The sequence below is a fragment of the Lichenostomus cassidix genome, chromosome 6 (genome assembly GCF_008360975.1).
Source record: "Lichenostomus cassidix isolate B80296 chromosome 6, HeHo_3.0, whole genome shotgun sequence".
Lineage (NCBI taxonomy): Eukaryota > Metazoa > Chordata > Aves > Passeriformes > Meliphagidae > Lichenostomus > Lichenostomus cassidix.
This window is the reverse complement of record NC_139487.1, coordinates 28,659,473-28,680,724: the sequence shown is the minus strand read 5'-3', so window position 1 is coordinate 28,680,724 and position 21,252 is coordinate 28,659,473. Positions and strand designations below refer to the sequence as shown.

At 41.3% G+C, this 21,252-nt stretch overlaps 1 protein-coding gene across 5 annotated transcripts in view; it reads left to right on the top strand.

Moving 5' to 3' along the window:
* Positions 1-332: 332 nt before the first annotated feature.
* The window catches only part of ANK3 (ankyrin 3), a 194,752-nt gene continuing 173,832 nt past the window's right edge, over positions 333-21,252 (top strand). For 2 of the 5 annotated variants that reach the window (XM_085064224.1, XM_085064226.1), the window contains exon 1: positions 333-2,413. In XM_085064224.1, coding sequence (XP_084920350.1) covers positions 2,300-2,413 — 114 coding nt within the window. In that variant the 5' untranslated portion in view covers positions 333-2,299. The remainder of the gene's footprint in view (positions 2,414-21,252) is intronic. The other 3 variants (XM_085064222.1, XM_085064223.1, XM_085064225.1) reach the window with 3 other exon arrangements.

Here is a 21,252-nt window from a genome sequence, read left to right as displayed (position 1 = left end):
CTGCCAAGGTCATGTAGGCAGCTTGTAGGCTAGAAAGTGAAGCCATGGGTGCCTTTTCTTTGCCTTTTTCATTTATTTATTTTTAATAGGCACAAGGCAGTCTTCCATTTCCCGCCAAAACTTGATAGTTTGTCCACCATCCTTCTTGAGGTACCTTCTGCACCCCCAAAAATCAGCAGCTTGGCCAGTTCCTCTCTCTGGTAGGGCAGAGTCTCCTCACTGCTGCCCTGGGCTTCCTTGAAGAGCTGGGCCAAAATCCAGGTGCCTACCTCAGCGTGGCCTTTGGCAGCTTGCAGCTGTGCCTTGCAGTTCAAAGCATGCTCTGGGCATCCCTGGGGTTGCTCTGTGCATCTTTAGGGATATGTTTGTTCAGGTCTCTACAGAGCACAGATAGGTGGCAGTTTGCTGCTTCTGGTTCAAAAGCAGGCACTGCCCAAGCAGTGCCTCTTCCCACAGCTTTCCAAAGGCAGCATTATATGAGGCTTCAGAGGTCTTTCGGTTGTGCAGGGGGAGTATGGAGAGGTGCATGGTGGTGAAGAGGTACAGGAGCTTTGGGTACACACAGAAACCTGTAATTTTACTGCATCAGGAAGAAAAAATCCCTAAGGTCACATAACTGTGGCCTCCATCCTTGAGCATTTCTTTAGTCACTCCAAAATAAACAACTTTTTAAAACTAGTTAGTTAGCTTGTGAACAGGAGACAAATGGTGCACTGTGTGCTGCCTTTTGGACAACATATGATGTGTTCAAAGTAGTTTCTGTTTTGGAGATTTAAAAGATTATTTTTCTTTTGGTTATGTTATGTGAAAACTCTGAAGCATGTTGCTTGCTGGGCCTCAGCAACCTCAGCAACCAGAATTCAAAAAATGTCTCTCAAGTTCAGGGGAAGAATATTTTCAACTGTGTGAGACATCTCTGGATTTTTTGTTGCGCTGAGAAGGTTCAGCCTGATTTGGCTAATTGCACCTCAAATTTAAATTTAACTTGATTTTTACAACATATTCTGGTTTTCTCCTTCTGGAAAGAGATGCTAGTACTGTGTAAAATGCACTGCTTTCTCTTGGAGACACTTTGGGGTTTTATCTGAAAGAAATCAGACTGCCTTGAAATGCTGATCTTCATTACAGTGAAGCTATGCTACTAGGAATACTGGGAAAGGTTAAAAACAGCAGTCTCAAGGCAAGCTGCTCATTGTTCATATTTGTGCAGAAAAAATATGGTTCCTTATTTACTAGATGCTTGCTCTGTGTTCATCCTAGTAAAAGATCCTCCTGCAGGCCTTAATACTGCTGCTATTTTACCTCCCATAATGAATATTCAAAAGCTGCAGTCATTGAGGACTCAGGTGGCAAAAATAGTAAGATGATTGAAGCAAGCCTTGACATAAAAGCCTAAAAGTACATTTCCAACTACATGGAAATAGTGCCGATTTCCCTTTCTGACCACGTAAATGAACGGTGCCAGAAAATCTTCCATGAATTAAATGTCTGTTTCACACACCAGTGTGATTGCATCTTTCTTTCTGTATGATGTGTTGTAATAAGTATGTTAAAAAAAAAAAAAAAAAAAAGGAAAAAATACAACACAGCTTTCTGTAATCCTCTCTCAGAAAATGTATTGGAATTGAAAAATGGCTATAAAGGACACACTGTTAAGATATGGCAATGCATGCATTGTTTTCTACATAATGCAGTCAGAGTCTCCATGGTAAAAAGAAATTTTTATTTTATTTTTTTTGTCACCATCAGCAGTTAACCTAAAGTAGGAGCTGCTCCATTTCATTATAGGTTAAATGGCTTACTATACAAAACTAGCTGAGAGACGTACAGCATTAACACTGCATTTTTTAATAGGTTTTAAAAACATACTTGAAGGTTAGTGAAGAAAAAACAGTGCAGCATATGTTATTGTACTGGAATTTTTTTAATAGAAAGCGCTCCTTTTCAGCATTCCCCCTTCAGTGGAGTCACTTAGACACTTCCAGCTGGTGGCAGGGGATACAGCCATAATACAGCTTTCTCTGTCCCAGCTGTCTTTTTCATTACGTTAAATGCATTACGATGGCTGCACTGTTTTACAAAGGTTCAGGTGCAGAAAGGTATAGGAAGAAATCTGCAACTATGTATTTTTGTAGTGACTGCAAGCTTCTGCGAGATCTCTGAAGCCTGAATGTGTTCCTGGCTCTGGTCACAGATTTCCTTCCAATCACTGGAACATTTGCTGTAAGGGCTGGCTAAAGGTGCCCGAGGAAATCACCTTTTACAAGGGAGCATTGTTGTGAAGGATTTTTAATGCATTATGGCTCACGCAGCATCACAGTTAAAGAAAAACAGGGATTTAGAAATAAATGCTGAGGAAGAAACAGAGAAAAAAAGAAAACACAGGAAAAGATCCCGGGATCGGAAGAAAAAGGTATCTAGATCTGTGCCAAATTCTGAACAGGGATTCTTTTGTTGTAATTTTCTTACCTTGCAATTGAAGTATCAAAGCTTGTAACTTGGTAGCTGTCAGAGTAATTTGTTAACATTGTAAAATAGCATTTGTAACCACGGCTGTGGGGTTTGCAAAGCAATTGAATGTTTAATTGGATATTAGTTGATTGCAGTGATGATGCAGAAGGTGTGCATTCATTTCCCACTTATGTTACTGTGATATGCAAACTGTCTGTGAGTTGAAAATAGTTTGTAACTATCATGTGAGGTTTAATGCTGAGCTTTCTTGTATGCTTAATAGCAAAGCATAGCATAATAGTTTAGTCTTACATGCATGTACTTAAAAGGGATGTGTGTAGAAGCAGATTTTTTTCTTTGTGTTGGGACTGTGTCACATGTTTGGCTTCTGAAACATCCATTTTTGGGATAATGTTACAGAAATAAGGTGTTTCAGTGTTTCTCTTTTTTCCTAACGGTGAGCTGCTTTAGAGAATTGAGCTGTAACAGTCTGTTATTAGCAACTTTCTTTTGTAAGGGAAATATGTGGCTGAGATTACAGAGCCTGATTTTTCTCTGCTGTAGATTTGTCTTAGCTGCAGGAAACCCTCCAGCAAACGAGGATCTGAAAAATTCAGTAGGCACTGCATTGCTCATTGTTCAGGTCAGGAGCCTCTGTGTGATTCCAGGCTTACTGTTTCTCTCTGAGGTATAAAGCAAAATAGTTATGGTTTGTGGCATAATGACAGATAAAGAGGCCAGCTACTTTGGCAGCTCTGAGGATATGTCCTTATAAATGACACCTTGTACTCTGCTCCATAGAAATAAGGCCCTGCCACGATTTCTTGTCTTAAGCTGTATTTTATGATAATTTTTTCAAGAACATATCAAGGAGCCAGTTGCGTTAACCAGAAACCTGGGCATGTAGTATTTCTGTGTGTCTTTGTGAAATCCCCCTAAAGGGAGATTGGGTAATCTTCCTATGCTCAGAGAAGCAGTGCATGTGCTTCCTAAACGACATGTAGATTTCCTCTAACATATGTGCATCTTTTGGTTGGGTGAGAGTCAGCATTTCCCTGCCCTTTTCTCTTTTTTCTCTGCCGTGGCAGCACCATACCTAATGAAAAGCACTGAGAAACCCACTGCCTTCTGTTCCAGCGAGCATGTTAGGAGACTCTTAGCATGCTGCAGTACTTTTGCTGCAGCCATCTAAAGTGTAGGCATTTTTTCTGTGTGAATGTGTAGCTCTTCAGAATCATGTTCCTGTGTAAAGGACAGCATGAAGATAAGTTTCTGTCTCCCAGGTAAATTTTGAGGTGCTGCTGTTTGAAACTGGCCTGAATTAGTACTATTTTTCTTGGCTGCTGTTTCGGTTATGCGCAGGTCTGTAATGTGCCTGGCAGGGTGGATTCCCCCCCGGCTGAAAATGACCGTGGCAGTAAGGAATCAATTGCAGGAGCTGTCCCCTCAGCCCGTATTTCCCCATGGCTTGTGAGCTAAAATGTATGGTCTCTCAGCTAACTCTGCTCATGCTGCAGGAAGCCCACGTTGTACATGATGTGCTCAAGTTTAACAATAGCATGCCCAAGCAGATCTGTGCACTGTCTTTGTGTGAGGGAGCTTCCTCACAGCTCAGAATTAGAACAATATAGGAGGGATATGGCAGTGAGAGGCTCTTGATTCAGTGAGGTGAGACAATTGCTTTGTGGACAAAAATGCTTTATTGTTTATACAACGCTGCTGTAAAAAGGAAATCTTGTAGCAACCCAGAGTGGCACATGGATAAATATCTGCCTGTTAACCTCAAATATATGAATTTATTTCAGTGCTTTATTTCTGCATGTTAAGAATGAGAGAAAATAGAGAGTTTTTGCTTCAGCAAATGGGTTTTTTTTGAGGTTCTCTCCCCTTGACCCCTTCATGGCATACTGTAATTTGGTAGCTTATTCCAGTTTCTTTCTGAGTTTCCTTAGGACTCTGCAGATTCAGGACATGTAGAGGCCCTCTCTAGTAGGAGAGTGGAGCAAAACCCAGAAATTGCTTCACTTAACTCTCATACATTTGGGCATCAGTCTTCTCATATCAAATACATGGTTTTGTTACCCAGTATGTAGGACGTAGGAAGTCCAATAATTGTGGTTTGCCATTTTGTACTTTCCTGACTATTTAAAACATTTTCTCCCCAAATTTTCCACTATGAGTTGTGAGTCACTTCTTATTCCTCTGCACCACCCACAAGCAAGCAGTACTCGGGGATTTTTTTGTTGATCACATGATACTGCACAAAGCTTACCCTTTGCTTAAGCAGCATGCAGAAATATCTTTTAGAGTCTTCCAATCACATTGGAACAACAAAGAATGCTAATGTTTCTGGATAATTTATATAGTAAAGAGCCCAAGGCAACCAATGGTTAGAAAGTAAGGCCGGTGGGATCAGCCAGCGCCCTAGTCTTGTGTGATGCTAGCAACAGTCATGCTGATTTATGTTCCTGTTTAGTTGGAGGATGGCAGTCCCAGGGTAATATTTCACTGCTTTTGACTGGTTAAGCAATTACAGTGTAATAATGTTCCTGTGAAGGCTTGCTTCAAGACTTGTAGGAGAGAAGTGACCCTTTTAAAAATACACACAAAACAAAGCCCTGTATTATGTCCACTCCCATTTAATTTCAAGGTGAGATGTTTTCGAATTGCTGCGCTTAGCTCTGTAGAGAGGCTGTGCTTCTGTGCCCTATGGCCCCACCACACTCTTTGTTTGCCTGAAATCTAGACGTTCCAGGCCTTAGCTGAAGGTTCTGAAAGGTTCAGAGCTTACACAGCTTAACTCAGGCAAGAGAAAGGGATGGGGCCTGTGCAGGTGAAGGTTCTGCATTATACAGGTTTCCCATTTATTCTGTTCAAGTTTATATTACAGCTTCATGCAGCTCTGCCTCTGGATGGCTGTGCAGTGCCCTACACTGCAAATAGTTTGAGTACATCCAAGGGCAGACCTGAGCCTTTAATGGTATCACAGAACAAGCCAAACCACTCTTAAAAGTAAGTGATTGATAGGATGGCTTGCTTGATACTTTACAGTGCAGCTCTGTCATGTATAGTTTGGCTTGTGAAAACTAGAAATTGTTTATCCTGTAATAATGTCTGGACAGAAATTGGTTGCTTAGTCAGTGCCTTTCCTAAAATAAAGGTGAAATCTTTGAGGGTTTTTTTGTGTTCTCTGTTTGGTACATAGCAGAAGAGAAGGACAGGTCTTGGCACATACTCAATGATTTATGTTTTATACAATATTTAGTAGGACTGAAGTGATTTCCATTTGTGTGTAGTGCTCAGGAGCTCTGGTGCTCTTTGGGAACATGAAATGATTTGCTCATAATGCAAAGCCTGGCTGCTGCTGCTGCCCCTGAGATGTTAAAGGCTGTTGCTGTCAAATCCACTGCTGCTGCAAGCTTGTGGGCAGCAGGGAAAGTACTGGATGGCAATGTCACAAATCCTGCTAATTTCATCCTAAGACTCATGGTGTTCAAAGGTTTTACTTAACTCTCAGGTATGCTGGAAAAGTTGCCCTGCAATTTCCTAATGGCTATAAATTGTAATGCTGTGTCAGGAATGATCAGCCTGTAGGTGTTGCAGATGCTCATGTGGCTTTGAGGAGCTTGTGCATCTTCTGAGCTGCTGGGCTCTGCTCCCAGCTCAAGGGCTTGTGAGAGATGTCTTGAGCTGCCCAGCATAGCAGGGCTGGGAACATCTCCCAGGGGCAGCAGGACCCCAGGAGGGCATCATCATATCCTCTCTGGGAGATTCCCACTTTTTCCTTTCCCCTCAGCTTTCTCAGGGCTGTCAAATGTTTTACGGATCTCATCCATGTGAAGGTTTTAGTACAAATCTCAATTTTCATATGCAAACAAGACTACCAGTTACCAGGTAAAGCTTTAAACTCAGATAATAAGGAAAAATCTCCATCAATGTTTTTTTTAGTAGTTTCATTTCTTTTAAACAAATCTTTAGTGATTTATTTCATGGCTTCTGAACAGTTGAACTTGGACATAGTAGAATCTAGATAGGCTGAGTACAAGTGATTGTTCTTTAACTCATTTACCTTAAAGCACAAACCAGGCAGATGTTGTGCTAGCATCTGGGTTCATGACCTATAGTAAGTGAAAAGATTATGTAGATTAAGGGTCTGAAAGAAAAATTGTGAAGTCAGTGAATCTTTTCTAGGTATGAGGAAAATTTCACTCATAGTCTTGATTTTGGACATGATGCTCTGTCCAAGTCTAATTAAATAGGAAGGTATTTTTGGTGCATGTTTAGGGTAGATGGGATATCTGTTAACAATGCTGAATTCTTACCAGCTTGGTGGGGCTTGGTGGTAAAAGAGTGTTTCTATTCAGCTGGAGAAACAATTCCTTCTTTGAAGATGACCCCTAGAAGAATGAAACTATTCCATTGTACTGTGTGGGGAGCACTACAGCATCATTTGAAGTGGGCACTGCTCAGTGTTACTTTGTTGTTTATAAACCCAGAAAAAATAATTTGCTCTGTTACATTTTTATTTAGTCGGGTTTAGAACATTTACCTTTTCCTTTTCACCTTCTTGATGCCTCGGGGCTGTGCTGTCACAACGCATGGCCACACGCAAGGGTCAGTTTGGGTTACAACCTGTGGTGTGCCAAATGCTTCCAGCTTGTGGTGGGAGGGATGGGCAGGAGGAGGGAGGATCGACCATGGGTTGCCTCGCTGTTGTAGGGAGGTGGCTCCCTGGCTGGATTTACAGCTGGACTCTCGGGGGGGCGTATATCAATACTGGTGCTACTGCCTGGTTGGTATTAACACAGACTTTTGTCCTGGTTTTTTCCAGCCAGGCTGGGTTGGTTTTTTTGGTGTTGGTTTTTTTGGTTTCCTTTTTTGTTGGGTTTTTTTTTTTTTTGAGCATTGAGGGAAGGGGAAAATGGGATGCTCTTGAAGCAAAAGAAAGTTCAAAGATGGTTAGTGGTTTAAAAAGAAAATAATTCCTTATATGATCATGAGCTTATGATATTCAACCCTGTGCCAAAAGTCAAAACTCTGCTGATTTCAAGCTCTTTACTTGCCTGAATTGATGGCTTCAGGATAAGTGATGCATACTTTGATGCTATTCCCTTTGGGCGTTCACTAAATGTTTGTTGCTGTGAGCCAAAATACTTTGTCAACTAGTGGAACTGACTAAACACCTGCTAAAATTGAGTGTTAGACTCAGTCAGACCTAGTTTGACTGAACAGGGAGCTGGGGGGAGGAGGTGGGTTGAGAACCAGGCTCTTGGTGGATGTGATGGAACGTGTGTGGATGGAAGAAAGAAACAGAGAAAAAAATAAAGTCAGAGTTGTAAGTTGTATTAAAAACCAAAATTACTTCTCAGACAAAGCCTGTTGTATTCCCCCAGTGATTTGCCTGAAGTTCAGACAATAAAAGGCTGGATTTGTTGCTATTCAGAAATGTGTGCAGCTGTTCAGGGCACTGCTGGAGTGGTGTGAGGGGTTTTCTGGCTGAGGCAGTGGGACTAGCTCAGAACTGCCGTATGAAGGCAGAGCATGAGGCCTTGGGGTTTGTTGGGCTCCAGTGCTCCTGTCCAGCTGCAAACCTCTTAGGCCTTTTAGCACTCTGTGAAACGATCCCTTCCTGTTACACTGGGATGTAGTGGGAGGCACTCCAGGTGATGAGCTCAACAGAGGTGCACAACTGCCTCACACTGTTCCTCACTCCAGTTACCTAACCCAGGCGGTACCCCTGTATATTAAATCCTAAACAATAGGCACCTTCAGAGGATAATTCACTGTGTGTGAGGCAAGTTAAAGGAATGCCCTCATTTTCAAGGTATTGAGCATCCTCCAGCCTTGCAGGCTCAGCTTTGGGCATTCTGCACATCAGGTTCTGGTATCTCTGGTGGATATTTGGCCCACCTTTAAAAATCTTTCTCTTGTGTCTATTGCCTGATATTGTATTTTTGTGGAGCTCTGCTTTGTTGGCCAGTGCTCACGAGGTGGGGATTACTGACCTCCATAGAAGAGATCAGCTTCTCTTTATTTTTTACAGAGATCACTGTGTGGTGACTTGAAAGGGAAATCCAATATGATTTTTCTTTAGTATTTATTCAAGGAAGACTAATGTGGAAGGGAGAACTAGATTGAAATAAGAAGATTGTCTTGTTAATTGAAAAGAAAATTCACTATGGGATGTATTTTATTTTTTTATAAATTGTAATTTTGCCAATAAGCTGAAAGCTATGTCAGTTTAATAATATGAATTTGTCCCACATAAGATTTATTGCCCTGAGATTTACACAAGGAGTTGCCTTTGTATTATGTACCAGAACTAAAACTTTATTTTGCCTTTTTAGTTGCAGAAAGACACTGGACATGTTGTACTGCCTAGTCACCTTCATCTGAAAACTTTAGACAACTTCTTTTGATTTTAACTACCTGAATTATGTATTTTACCTAACTAACTTTTTGTTTGTTCAGCTGTGTTCTATTCACAGTTTTGGATTTCAGCTTATTGGGTAGCTGAATGTTGTGCTATCACAGTTTATTTATAATTTTTAAATCTCAGTTTGAGAATTCATTTCAACATCTTCTATTTTTCCGCTGAAAATCATTCAGAATTAGTGAGACAAGTACAAGAGAGAAGGGGCTCACTTCTGTTTCTGATACCCTGGTCCATATTTATCCAATTGAAATCAGTGGGATTTTATGAAAGAAGTTACTTTTTGATAAAAGTGGTGGTATCCATGTCCTCTGTTAGCACACTGATTGCTAATGAGTGCAAGCAGGAAATGAAGGTCTACCTTAATAGGTATCCACTGCCTAATAATGGCAAGTTATACAGACAAGGTCTACATTTATTCCATGGGTGCTCCATGACACACATCACAGAGCCTGCTGCAGCTACCTCAGTATCTCTACCAGTGGCATTAAGCCTGATGTCTCTGGTCACCCAATGTCTACCAGGACCCTGTCAGGCTCCTGGGTGTGTCTGGTGCTTCACCTGTTAAATTAATAATTTAAAATACAAAAAAATGCAAAAACAATCCCACTGTGATCTTGTCACTTTCTTCCCTTGTGAAGGAAGGGACACCTGGTCTGGTGGTATCGCTGCCCATGGCAGGGAGGTTAGAACTGGGTGACATTTAAGGTCCCTTGAACCCAAGCCATTCAATGATTCCATGAATTGCATCTATGTGTTCCACACTCACTTGTACTCACATATTTGTAATACCCCTACAAGTACATGTGCATAGATGAGATAAATGTGTAATATGTCAATTGTTTGTACTTTTGAAAGCAGCAAAGTATATGGTTTTTCTGTGAAATCCTGTCAGCTCAGCTCTGAGCTACAGGCCTGTCCTTAACCCTCTGGCCACTACCTCTTGAAGTAGGACACTCTTAAGTACCCAGGCTCTGCTGGAGAAAGAGAGGAGAGTCACAAGAGGAGATAGGTAGCTGCTGAATTGTGAGTGCCAGGAAAGGATTTCCTGGAGCTGCTGAAGTGGCTGTTTTTGCCTTACTGGGTTTTCAAAGCAGATCCTTGAACTCTGATAGACTATGGGCAACTAGTAACCGATATAAATCCAAGTACTTGCATGGCTCTCTAGTAGTGAGAAGTAACCACAGAGGGCACCACAAACACCCCTCTGCACTAATGATAAGATGTGTCAGGCTGATGAGAGCACAGCGATGCTGTGTGCCAATCCTGCTGTCCTCTAAAGGTACGGGATTTCTACACAGCAGAACATCTGTAGTGCATGTAGGACATGGAAATGTTTGTGTGTGTGCAGGGCAGGAGCTGCACTGGGGCTCAGGGACATGGCTGGGACTCCTCAGCTCTGTGTTTTTCACCAGGGCATCCACAGCCCCGTGTCAAGCATCTCCAGAGTGTCCCTGCTTCCCACAGTGAGTCTCCTCCTGTGGTAGGGAGCACTTGCCCTGGGAGAGGTGGCATGCTGCTGCAAGGTGTTGAATTCCAGAGGAAGTGTGTTCCCTTTGCCATGGCTCCAGGAAAGCCTGGCTCAGCCCAGCGCCAGAGCTGTTGGCCAGGCTGGGTCCTTAGGGAAAAGCTGTCCACAAAGTTGTTAACAGCATTTTCAGAAGTGCTGTGGCTGTGTATAAATAATTTGTTTCTTCATTTCTATAATTTATAGTGTGATTCTGCTCCATTGCTGTCATTGATTCCTAAAGGAATTATAAATCCTGTTTGTAATGAATTGATAATTTCAAAAGAACAAGTCATTAGATCAAAATGGTCTTTTTTAACTTCTGTCTCTTTTCTCTTGAATTTCTTCAAATTGCAGCATATTCTGCATCACATTCTGAGTTCACAAAGCTCAGAACAATTCACAAGTCAGTGCAGTTGTTAATATCTACCTTTCAGTTAGAGCACCCTTGTTTGCATATTCTAAAGAGCTTTCCTTAAAGGCAGTATAATAAGGAGAAACCCTACTTTTACCTGCCCTGTTTGTTGTTGATAGAAGATACAGTTGCAGAACTCACTTTCTGTTCAGCACACTGGTTCATTTGCTGGTGAATTTTAAATGTCAGGATGCAGAATAATTCCATCATTGACTTCCTTTAGTTAAACAAGATTTTCACAGGTAGCTGGGCTGACGTCCTTCCCTGTGTTCTCTCCAGATGGGTGAACTTGAGGACGTGCTCAGCAGTGTTCTCTGGGAACCTGTAGAAAGGCAGAGTTGTGCAATATCCATTGGATAGGTGTTCCTTCTTCCCAACATGAATTTGTGGAGCGTTTTAGTAATAGAAGGCAAAGGTAGAACTGAGGCACTGACAGTAGTTAGCTACAGTCATTTTTCCAGCACTGAATCAGAGTGTCTTATAAATACAGGCATTTGTACCTTCATACCTCAACCTATGAAACTCCTTCCTTCGTAGATTGAGTAATTTTATTTTTTCCCACACAGCTTTTTTTTCTTTCTCCCTTAACTGCATTACCAGTCTTTCTGGACCCTACTAGGGTATCTCTGAAATTGCAGTCATTTCCCTTTCATTAATTACTGGCTTAATGGTGAGCATTTGCAACCTCCCCAACAGCTGAATGTACCATTGGCTTGTGAGGAAATACCCATTTCTGAGTGATCTCAGTACCCTGTTCTCTTGCTCCCTTCAGATTTGTAAGAATCTGGCAATCATCTCTGTTGCTGAGGCTAATGTTTTCATGCTCAGACTGTAGGAAGAATGAATGCAGATGTTATTCAGAAACAGACTGCTGGCTAGACCCTAAAGCACAGGTGGATAAGCCTAGCCAGGGTGCTTGCTATGCCTGAGGGGAAAGATCTCCCAAGAGGAGAGAGATGTGCTCCAAGCACCTCATGGTCAGAGAAGAAGCTTAACCTATGTGTGAGTAAATGCAGCATTTGCCTGTATTGCTGAGGAAGCCTCTCTCAAACAAGCTTTTTTTTTTTTTTGGCCTGGCAGTAGCAGACAGTAAGTTCTGGAGGGTGGCTGTGGACAGCTCCTACAAAACAAAACTCTGCAAAGTTAAAACATCCCAGTGAAATATTGCTGAGAAATGGGTGGCAAAGGTTTCCTCTATTACATTTTTACCATCTAAGCAGAAAAAACATCTTCAAGGAGAATTGGTGAACGAACTGGATACCTGCAGTCCTAGTTTTTCTTGCCACTTGATTTAATTTGAAACCACCAGCACTTTGAAGCTGTTAAACATCAAAATTCTGATAACTAAAGACTGCTGTTTTTCTACCAGTCTGAAAAGATTAAAAAGATGTTGAGAGGAAAACATGTCTCATGACAGTGGGTGCACAATCAAAGTTTCTAAGTAGGGCAGCCTGAGGAGCAGCCAACGCTTTTTAACAGTTATGGGAAAGTGTATGTTGTTTGATGTTCCTATCTGATATTTTTTGGTCTACCTTTTTTTGTACTATCAGACTGTCTGTTTATGCTTAAAGAAGGCTTAAGAAATGTTTTGCACACTCAGCACACACTGCCCACATAAAAGAGGGAAAGTATGAAAACTTCCAAGTCATCCAAGCAGCAAACAAAGAATAGAGGGTTCACCACTGACTCTTCCAGTTTGATCTTAAACAGTTTATTTAATCTCTGGGGGTTTGTGTCCATAAAATATCCCCATGGTTTTGTTCTTGTGCATTTTAAAGATCTCTTTTCAAACGGCAAACACTGGCTATTTTTCTGTTCTTGGTATAGAATATATTTTGCATGTCTTGCATAAGGATCATAGCTACAAAATAAGGCCTGTGCAGGGTTTATAGTTTTTTAGTGACCTCTGAGCTGCTGAGTGCTGTCCTGGTGTGTGACCTATTGGCTGTGTCCACATCTCTCAGGAACATTTTTGTTGGTGTCTCACCATAATTTGGAGGAGAAATGTGGATTTTAAAGAATTTTGTGCTTTCTGGAAAGCTTTTGGTGGAGAGAAAGTGTGTATGGTAACAGTTCTAATTATAGTTCTTGGCATTCAGTATAAATATCCAATTTACTGTTATTTAGATTAATTTTTTTTAAAAGTATACCAAGCCATTACCTAAAGCCTCTTTTAGAAGGACTGATCATATTAGATAAATTGCAGGCAGAAACCCATATTGTTTATGAAGATTTTGTAAAGCTCTTTCAGAATTGTTTCTGTTTAGCCCACCCAATATACAGGAAAGTTATCCAAATCCTGGTTTTTAGAAGTGCATGAGTTTAATATGAAACAACTAAATGTAGTTTGTTTTATAACATTGTATGTATCTTCTTGTTGGCCTATGTGCTTGTTATCCTTGAAGCTAAACTCACTGAATTGTGGTCAAGTCAGAGGTCCAATTAGCAGAACCACTGAACATATGCAATAAATTCAGCTTGAAAGGCCACATGCACAATCTGCCTTGGGTTGGAAAGCCAAGAGATGCTGTGACCAAACAAGATCCGCAGGGAAGCTGTTCAAAATTGTAGCCCTTTGTTCCCAAGAGCAAAGCTGCCCCTTTCTCCTTGTTTACTACCAAATGCAAATGAGCAAACAAGGCTGGTGCACTTTTGAAACCAGGCAGTTTGAAGGAAGATGAGAAACAAGAAATGAAAGGATTAGAAAGGGCCTTGATGTTGAAATGGGAGCCGCGTTTGGATGGGAGCAGCAATGGCAGATAGGGAAGGAATGATTGTGGCAGCTGACCCAGAAGTTTGGGTTTATTTTGGCTGTAACTACGTGCTGAGAGATGAACTCCTCATTCTGAGGAGCTCCTTATTAACTCACAGTGTTTTCTCAATGCCAAGCCAGTAGATAAAACCTGTGAGGGAAGGGAGCACAACAGGAAGGACAAAGCCAGCAAAAATTCATCCTCTGCTGAGGATGGGCTCCAAAGCCTGCTGAGTTCAGGGAGGGCTGCAGTTCCTTTCAGGACAGTGCAGACAGGCTCCCTGGGCAGCAGGGGCGATGGCTGGCTGATAAGATGTCCTAGGGAACATCTCTGTTCCGTGACAGCATCCTCTGTACTGCAAGTGAGCAAGCAGAGAGCTGCCTGCAGGACTGCTGCTCTGAGCACTTGGCTGCTGGGGCACTGCAGTGGTCCTTGAGAGCCCCCCCTGCCCAGGCAGAGATGCTGCCTAGGCTGGGGGAGGGATTCAGGCTTCAAGGTAGGCAAAGTGACAAAAACCCTCTAGCTGTGTATAGCAGGGTGAGCAATTTAATTGTTTGGAGGGCATCCAAGCAATTGCATCTGATTAAGTCCTTGAAAAGATAATATCTCTTACCTGTTACCTGGTTGCATGAATTTATAAAGGGGATATGTAGTCTAGTGCTTTGTCAAGGTCCACATACAAAAAGTTAATCACAAATTAATCGGGGCTTATCAAGTTAAAGATATTTCTGGTAACACGTTGAGCAATTAATGGATGCCCTCAAAATATCAATTGTTCCCTAAAACTGTAGTCTACTAACCAAAATATATTCTTTTTTATTCTTAAAGTTTAGGGGTGAGAACAAAATTCAACCTAATGTCTTTCTGTGTGTTTCTTTTTCATTTGCAGTAAAATTTTCACACATTTTCTTGACAAGTCAATATCTCTGTCCTAGTTTTTGCAAGACATACATGCTCTCTGTGCCTGCCTGCCTGTTTCCTAGAAAACAGTTGTGCAAATGAGTTGCCTGAGAAAGGAGCAAAGGTCGTATCCCAAAAAGGAGAATAAAGTCACAGATTATATTCATGTCCAAATTTTAACAATATCTTAAGGAAAGTTTGAGGAAATACAGAAACAGAAGAAATAAAACTAGAGGGAAAGCAGAGAGAGATCAGGCAAAGCTGGCCAGCAAAATCCCTGCCAGAGCTTCTGGAGGCTTCTGACCAGAACTTTACAATGCATTTGGTCTTCCTGTTCATTCCGTTTTGTCTGTTTGAATTATTCAAAATAGCTTTTTTTTAATGTTAAGTCATGGCAGTTGATTTTGTTAGTATCAGTTATTTTATGCATTTCTTGTTCAGACAACTACTCAGTTCTTTGCCTCTTGGACAGTTTTGTTTGTGCAAACATGAATTGAATATATGAAGCCTTATTAACATGAGGTCTGCCTAGAACCAGTTTTATTTCCTAGGTAGCCAGTTACTGCAATTCAATAAATGCCATTGTCTGTAGTTCTTACATCTGACAGTTACAGATTAGGGCTTCACAGCTTTAGGAAGGGCTTTTCTAGCAGTAAAATTTAGGTTTCACATGTAGTGACCTTATTTTGAGAACATCCTGCTGTTTGATGAGGACACACTGGTGATGAGGACACTCCTCCTGGGGAGGAGTGGTGGCAGGAGAGGACAAGGTCAGAGGTAACTCGGGGGGGTTGTGTTAACCAACCTCGGGATGACAACATGCACGTGTTGCAAATGGCAGAACCAGGGTGTTTAACAGCAGAGCAGGAATAATGAGGCTGGGTTTTGGACTTCCTTCTGTAAAGGGTTGAGTGTTTTCTGGGAGACTCCATGCTGGTACTGGATATAAACAGTGCAGTCAGGAGAGGAAGCCTGGTCCTTCGGCCTCGCACTGCTAATGTACTGCTGGTGTTTTAGAGAATGATTTTCTTCACTTCTGTTTGTATTAGAAACATTAGGATTTCACTTTAAAGGGTGCTGGAGGTCTCTTAAGTCTGGTTACATTGTACTTGGAATTTTCAAAAACGTTAAAGCCATGGGCTAGGGCATTGTTGCCTTTCCTGAATGATGCTGGCCAAGGCAATGGGAGTGCACATAGGAGTCCAGCCACTGGCAGCGCAGCCTGCAGAACGAGGGGAACTTATCAGAAAGGAAGGACATAAATCTTTCCCTCTAGAAAACCTTTGCATTAGAGCAAGGAAAGCTTCTCTTTGCTTTTAAAACCCTCTAGCTGCTGAAGATGCATTAGCTGTTGCAGTTTAAATGCATGGGAGAAAATGATTCTGTGTACTAGGCACAGAGTTTGGGTTTCAGAAAACAAAATCATTTCCAAGTAGATAGGTTGATCAGCTTTATGTGTTTCACTGAGAGCAAAGAAAAGCTTTGGGGAGCTTCTGGTTTTGAAATATTTAGCTTTTACTTCTACTTTCAGACAGAAAAGCATACAGTGGAAAGGTGCACTGCTGTTTCTCAGAGCTCACAAATGACTAAGCAAAGTGTGATACCTTTGCTTTTGTTGTCATGGCTCTTGTAGGCAAAAGAGCCAAATATTCTGGCACTAATCCAGCCAAGTTCCTAAGCCTGTACTCAAGCCTGTTTGTAATTGAGTTAAGTAGAGAGAGCACTGAGTGCTTAAAGCTGACACCAGTCTGGAGTGAGGTGTGCTTACTCCATCAGAAAAGGGAGTTTTCAGGAGGAAAGGCCCGTCCTGAAATGCCATGGGTTATCCCAGCTCTGTGCAAACAAGGATGGGTGTGAGCACCGACAGCTGGAGCTGACATCTTTTATGTTGAATAGCAGATGGAAATCTGATCAATTAAAAAGACTGGCATTTCACAGACATCATTTTCTTCATAGACGCTTTTTTAAAAACTGGTGTTACCAGTATTTGTACATCAGTAAGGAGTAGTCAGACACGGTGAGAAAACCCTGAAGACAAGAACAGTGATAAGTCTATTACATATGGCATGGAATGCCACCTAGCACTAAGTCAAAGTTGTTAATTGCAGTCTTATTATTGATTTAATCATGCTTATTAAGCAGCTCATTAACTCATATGGATAGTGTTACAGAGGTATTAATCTGACACGTAAAGTATAAGTGTATAAATTCTCCTTTGACTAGTTATTTGTATGCCATAAACGTCTGTAAATTTGGAAGATACTGGTCAAAGCCTAGCAGCTAATTCAGGCCAATATTTTCATGTAAGAGTTTCTTAATTTGAAAAATACAAAGTTTAATATGCTCAAAGTCACAAACTTGATTTCAAAGCATTTAAGTCAATAGCAAGATGAACACATTCTGAAAAAGTAGAAAGAAACCAACACCAAACCAAACAACCCATAAAATGCTGATTAAGTTCTGAACATTAAAAGGTCCATCACTTGAAAGCTTTGTTTTGGCATGTTGAACCAAAGGATTTTTTTGTTTGTTTGTTAGTTTTTTTCTGTTTTGAAGTTTCTTTGCAACTATTTTTGGAAGCTGAAAATTTTGATTACAATGTGTCATTTAATTTCAGCAAGGGATTGCTGAAATAATTTCTGTGTAATCTGGTGGGGCTTTTTCCCCAGATTTTTTTTATTGCTGTGAGCTAAGGGAGCCTTTTCAATCACTCATGCTGCCCTCTTTGTGACAGCCCTTCAAATATATCATGACCTGATAGCAAAATCAGTCTTGTGAAAAGTATTAAGGATCAACTTACCCTACGTCTGCAAGTGAAATGAAAGCTGAGCCCAAGGTGATTGCATTAAGCATGTACTGTCATTCTTGTCACATCTGTGTTCTGCAGACTCAAATAAGCAGTAAAATGGTTAAGTATCAGTGTTATTTAGAGGAGTGTGTTCTTGGTGACATTGCACAAGTAGAGCTCATCTTTTAAAGCAAAAGAAATTAATTTTCTTAAGTGTTCTCCTAAATCCAGGGGTGAAACATGAACATCTCCATTATCATTAATACAGGCATTTCACGCTGTGTGCTCTTTCAGTGACTGTTCCATTCAGTGCTTGCTAATTACAACTTACTAAAATCTGGGCTGCCTGCTGAACTGGGCTGAATTATGCATCTGGAGGCCAAAGGTCCTTCACCTTCCCAGCCCCTGAGGGGAAGGCTTTGTGCAGAGGTGGATATCAGGGGGAGGCCAAGATCAGAGAAAAACATATCCGTTCTGTAGGCACCTCAATTTACATTTGTGCATTTCCCTTTTTTCAATGTAATAGACAATTTTTTCTATGTTTATAAACTTTTTAGAAACTGGTTGAGGTCAATGGAATCAAACTTAAGATTGTGAAGAAGACTATTTAAAATCACAGCTATTATCTATTTTAATTTTCCCTGCTGGAGTGTACCCCAAAACATTCATTATGTGGAGGGTATAATCTCTGAACAAATGACATGGTGGAATTAATGAACAATTAACTATGATCACACGTTATAAACAGAGCTGATTAGAATCCACACATGCCTGGGTTTTAGAAAGACTCTTTTTTTTACTCAGCTTTGTGTTGCTGAGATAGGACCACACAGCTCTCATTTCTTATTCATTGTGTGAGCATAACATCATTTCCTCTGAGGTAAGGCTACATCTCTTAGTTTTCATGGCAACCAGACAAAGAATTAATCTGTTCTTCAACTTCTGTGTGTGGGGAGGGTAAGGGAGAGGAAAATAATGTATTTTCTTCATATCCATTTGTCCAGTATGCTTAAGTTATTGACTGCCTCATAACCTGAAGACCATTCTCCAATATCCCACATGATAAATCAGAGAGAATATTGCAAAGCTGGAGGAAAGGGAATCTCTGTCCCCAGTAGCTGCAGCTGCATAGTGGTGTATGCAGCATGGAATGCAGTTACTGTGCTGTGCAATTTACTGTCTTCATTAAGTCAGACAAGAGTCAGGTGAACTGTATAAATTCTGTCTGAATTCACAGTGGGATCTGTGCATGCTATTTCCACGTTTTTCCTCTCACTTTATTTAACTTCCACGTGTATGTGTTTAATAAATGAATACTATTATAAATTAGGATGCTTTCAGAACAATAATGTCAGATACTGGGATCGTGAGTATTTTCAACCTTAAAGTGAAAATGCTTCTGGCATTTTAAAATAGAAGCAGGCCCTGAGCTCTCCTAATGTCATTGGGGACAGGCAAGGATTTGTTTCAGGAGCTGCAGTGCAGCACCAGGCAATGAGTGGACATACAGCTTGATGATTTTGCATCATACAAAAGCACTGGCATCCCTCTTATCTCCTCACTGCTCTGATCATCCTGAAAAGTGAGACAAAAGAAATGGCCCACTGCATACTGACCTTCATTGTAACAGCAGAAACCCTTCATTATTTCATTGCATTACTTGATACCCTCAAGGGCAATGCATTTGAAACTAGGAAATTTCATTTGCAGGAAGCAGGCATGCAAAATTGCCATTACATAAGGAGACGTGGAGTTTTACACATGTACTCTGTGTGTGTGTGTTTGTGCTTCTCAAAATACATACTTGAGGGATGCTTAAACAGTAGCTTAAAGAAGAGACCATTTAATCTGAATTATTTGTTTTGAAATAATAAAAAGTTGTTTCTGAAGTAGGAACAAGTCAACCAGGTACAGCACTGTAAGTGCGGGAATGGTTTGCTTGAATTAAACAAAGATGTGTTCAAATGGTAGTTTCCATATTCCTAGCATGCTTATCAAGTGTTCTCTGCCAGTAGCATTCTGTGCTGGTAGGGGCTAGGCACCTTATCTGTCAAGCAGAAAATAATTGGTTTGGAGGGCTTTTAGCAAAATCCTCAGAATTCTGAGGCTATTCCTGTTCCTGACATTGTCTGTTGGTACTGCAGGCTTGGTCTCTCTGCACTTTGCAGAGGTGAATGTGGGGGCTGTGAAATCCATCTGCACTTTGTGCAGGCACTCAGCAGTTATGGGACTGTAGGTGCAGTGGCTTTGACCCAAGACTGGCAATGAGTGTAAATGAGCCCCAGCACCCTTGGGGGGCTGTGGTCCTGCTTGAAGGTCACAGAGCACAGTCCCCAGCTGGACATCACAGGCAACACTGCAGAAGCCTGGCTACAGATCAGCTGCAGAGAGCTGTAGGGATGCTCAGGGCACTGTGTTCAAGGAGGAGGAGAATGTAACAGGTTTGAGATGGAGGTCTAGGGGAGGGCAAGAGTATGGGTAGAGTAGGTAGCAGGCTTTGTCCTTCTTTGTTCTTTCAGCTTTCCACAGACTGGAGAAGAGCAGCTCCCTGGGCCTGGAATATCCCCTCCCACCTTTAGTTTTAGAGCTGCTTGACTGTTGGCTGCCCTGCCTTGAGCAGATTTACAGTTTCTGACAGTGGTTGTCAATGTGAAAACTTGCTATAAGAAAGGATTTTTTTTTTTTTTACCTTCAGGAGGAAGGGCAGTGAGGTTTTGTTCTCCCATCTCACAGTATCGATGAGTTTCAAGGCAGGGACATTTGACAGTTTAACACTCAAGAATGGAAGGCTTATCCTACTTGATGTCTGGAGTCCTAGAACTTTATGGTTTGGCAGTGATTTGCTTTTAGCTTTAGGGTTTCCTACTGTTCCCTGGTTCCTGTGGTGGATTATACAGGCATCAGAACTTTAAAACCCAGTTATCTTTGTTTCCACAAACTTGAAGGCAATTCTGGTCCCAAAAGTGACTGTGAAAGAGCACTGAGAGTTTTGAAAACCTGACCCTAAAAGGCATATTGCTGTCAAATCTCGGGGCTTTAACATGAAAATATTTAAATTTCTTGTTCAGAAGAAACTGAAGGGAAGCTGGTTGGTGAAGCTTGTGCTGCACATGGATCATGAGTCACAGCATCAGTAGGATCAAGGCGTGTGCTAAGGTACAAATGGAATGCTGGGGAGGGAGCAAAGGCAGGTGTGATCCGCCTGTTCCCTGGCTGGACGGGGAGTGCTAACTGATCAGGAGGTTTGAGCTCCAGAGAAAGCTGCAGGCTCTGTAGATGTACTTTCTCCCAGCATTACTGACAAGTGCAGTGGGGCTGAAGACAGACATAGAATCTTTGGACTTAATCTTTTATGGAAAACAAAGTGAATGCTGCCAGAGGCTGACTTTTACCCATACTTTCCACTTTCCTCCTTCTTTCCTCCATCACCCCGAACATATGTTGGTTACCTTTCTGTGTAAGAGTTGGCCATATGTTGAACAAGTCCTCTAGGAATGACTTTCCAAGTGCCAGAAAATGCTCTGCTGTGGCAAATTGACAGGTAGACTAATGCTATTGTCCCTTAATGATGTTTTAACATAAGCGGAGATTTGAATGTGTCTGAAAATATGTTCAGAAGGAGGGCCTGAGGTTTCTTAATGGGGGTACAAGAAAAGAAATAACCATGAGTAATGGTTTAAAAATTCCCCTTTAGCTCAGGTTATTTTTATTAAAGAAGAGGAGAGTTTAGACTTAATTTGTTTTTATGTTGTGCCTTATGTGTTTGTTTACCTGTTTGTTTTAAAGGAGTGCTGCAAGATTCAGCTCTGTTAATGGTTAGTCTCTCACCTCTTTTGGTTCAGATGTAAATGGTTCCAGGATGTCTAAAACCTCAAAAAAACCACAGACCCTAGCAAGCAGGTATATCCCATTTAATGTTTCAAGGAGGAAGAGTTTAGAGCATTCCATTTAAACCTACCAGCAAACATACACATATAGCAAGAAAGAATGAGACTAGTCAAACAC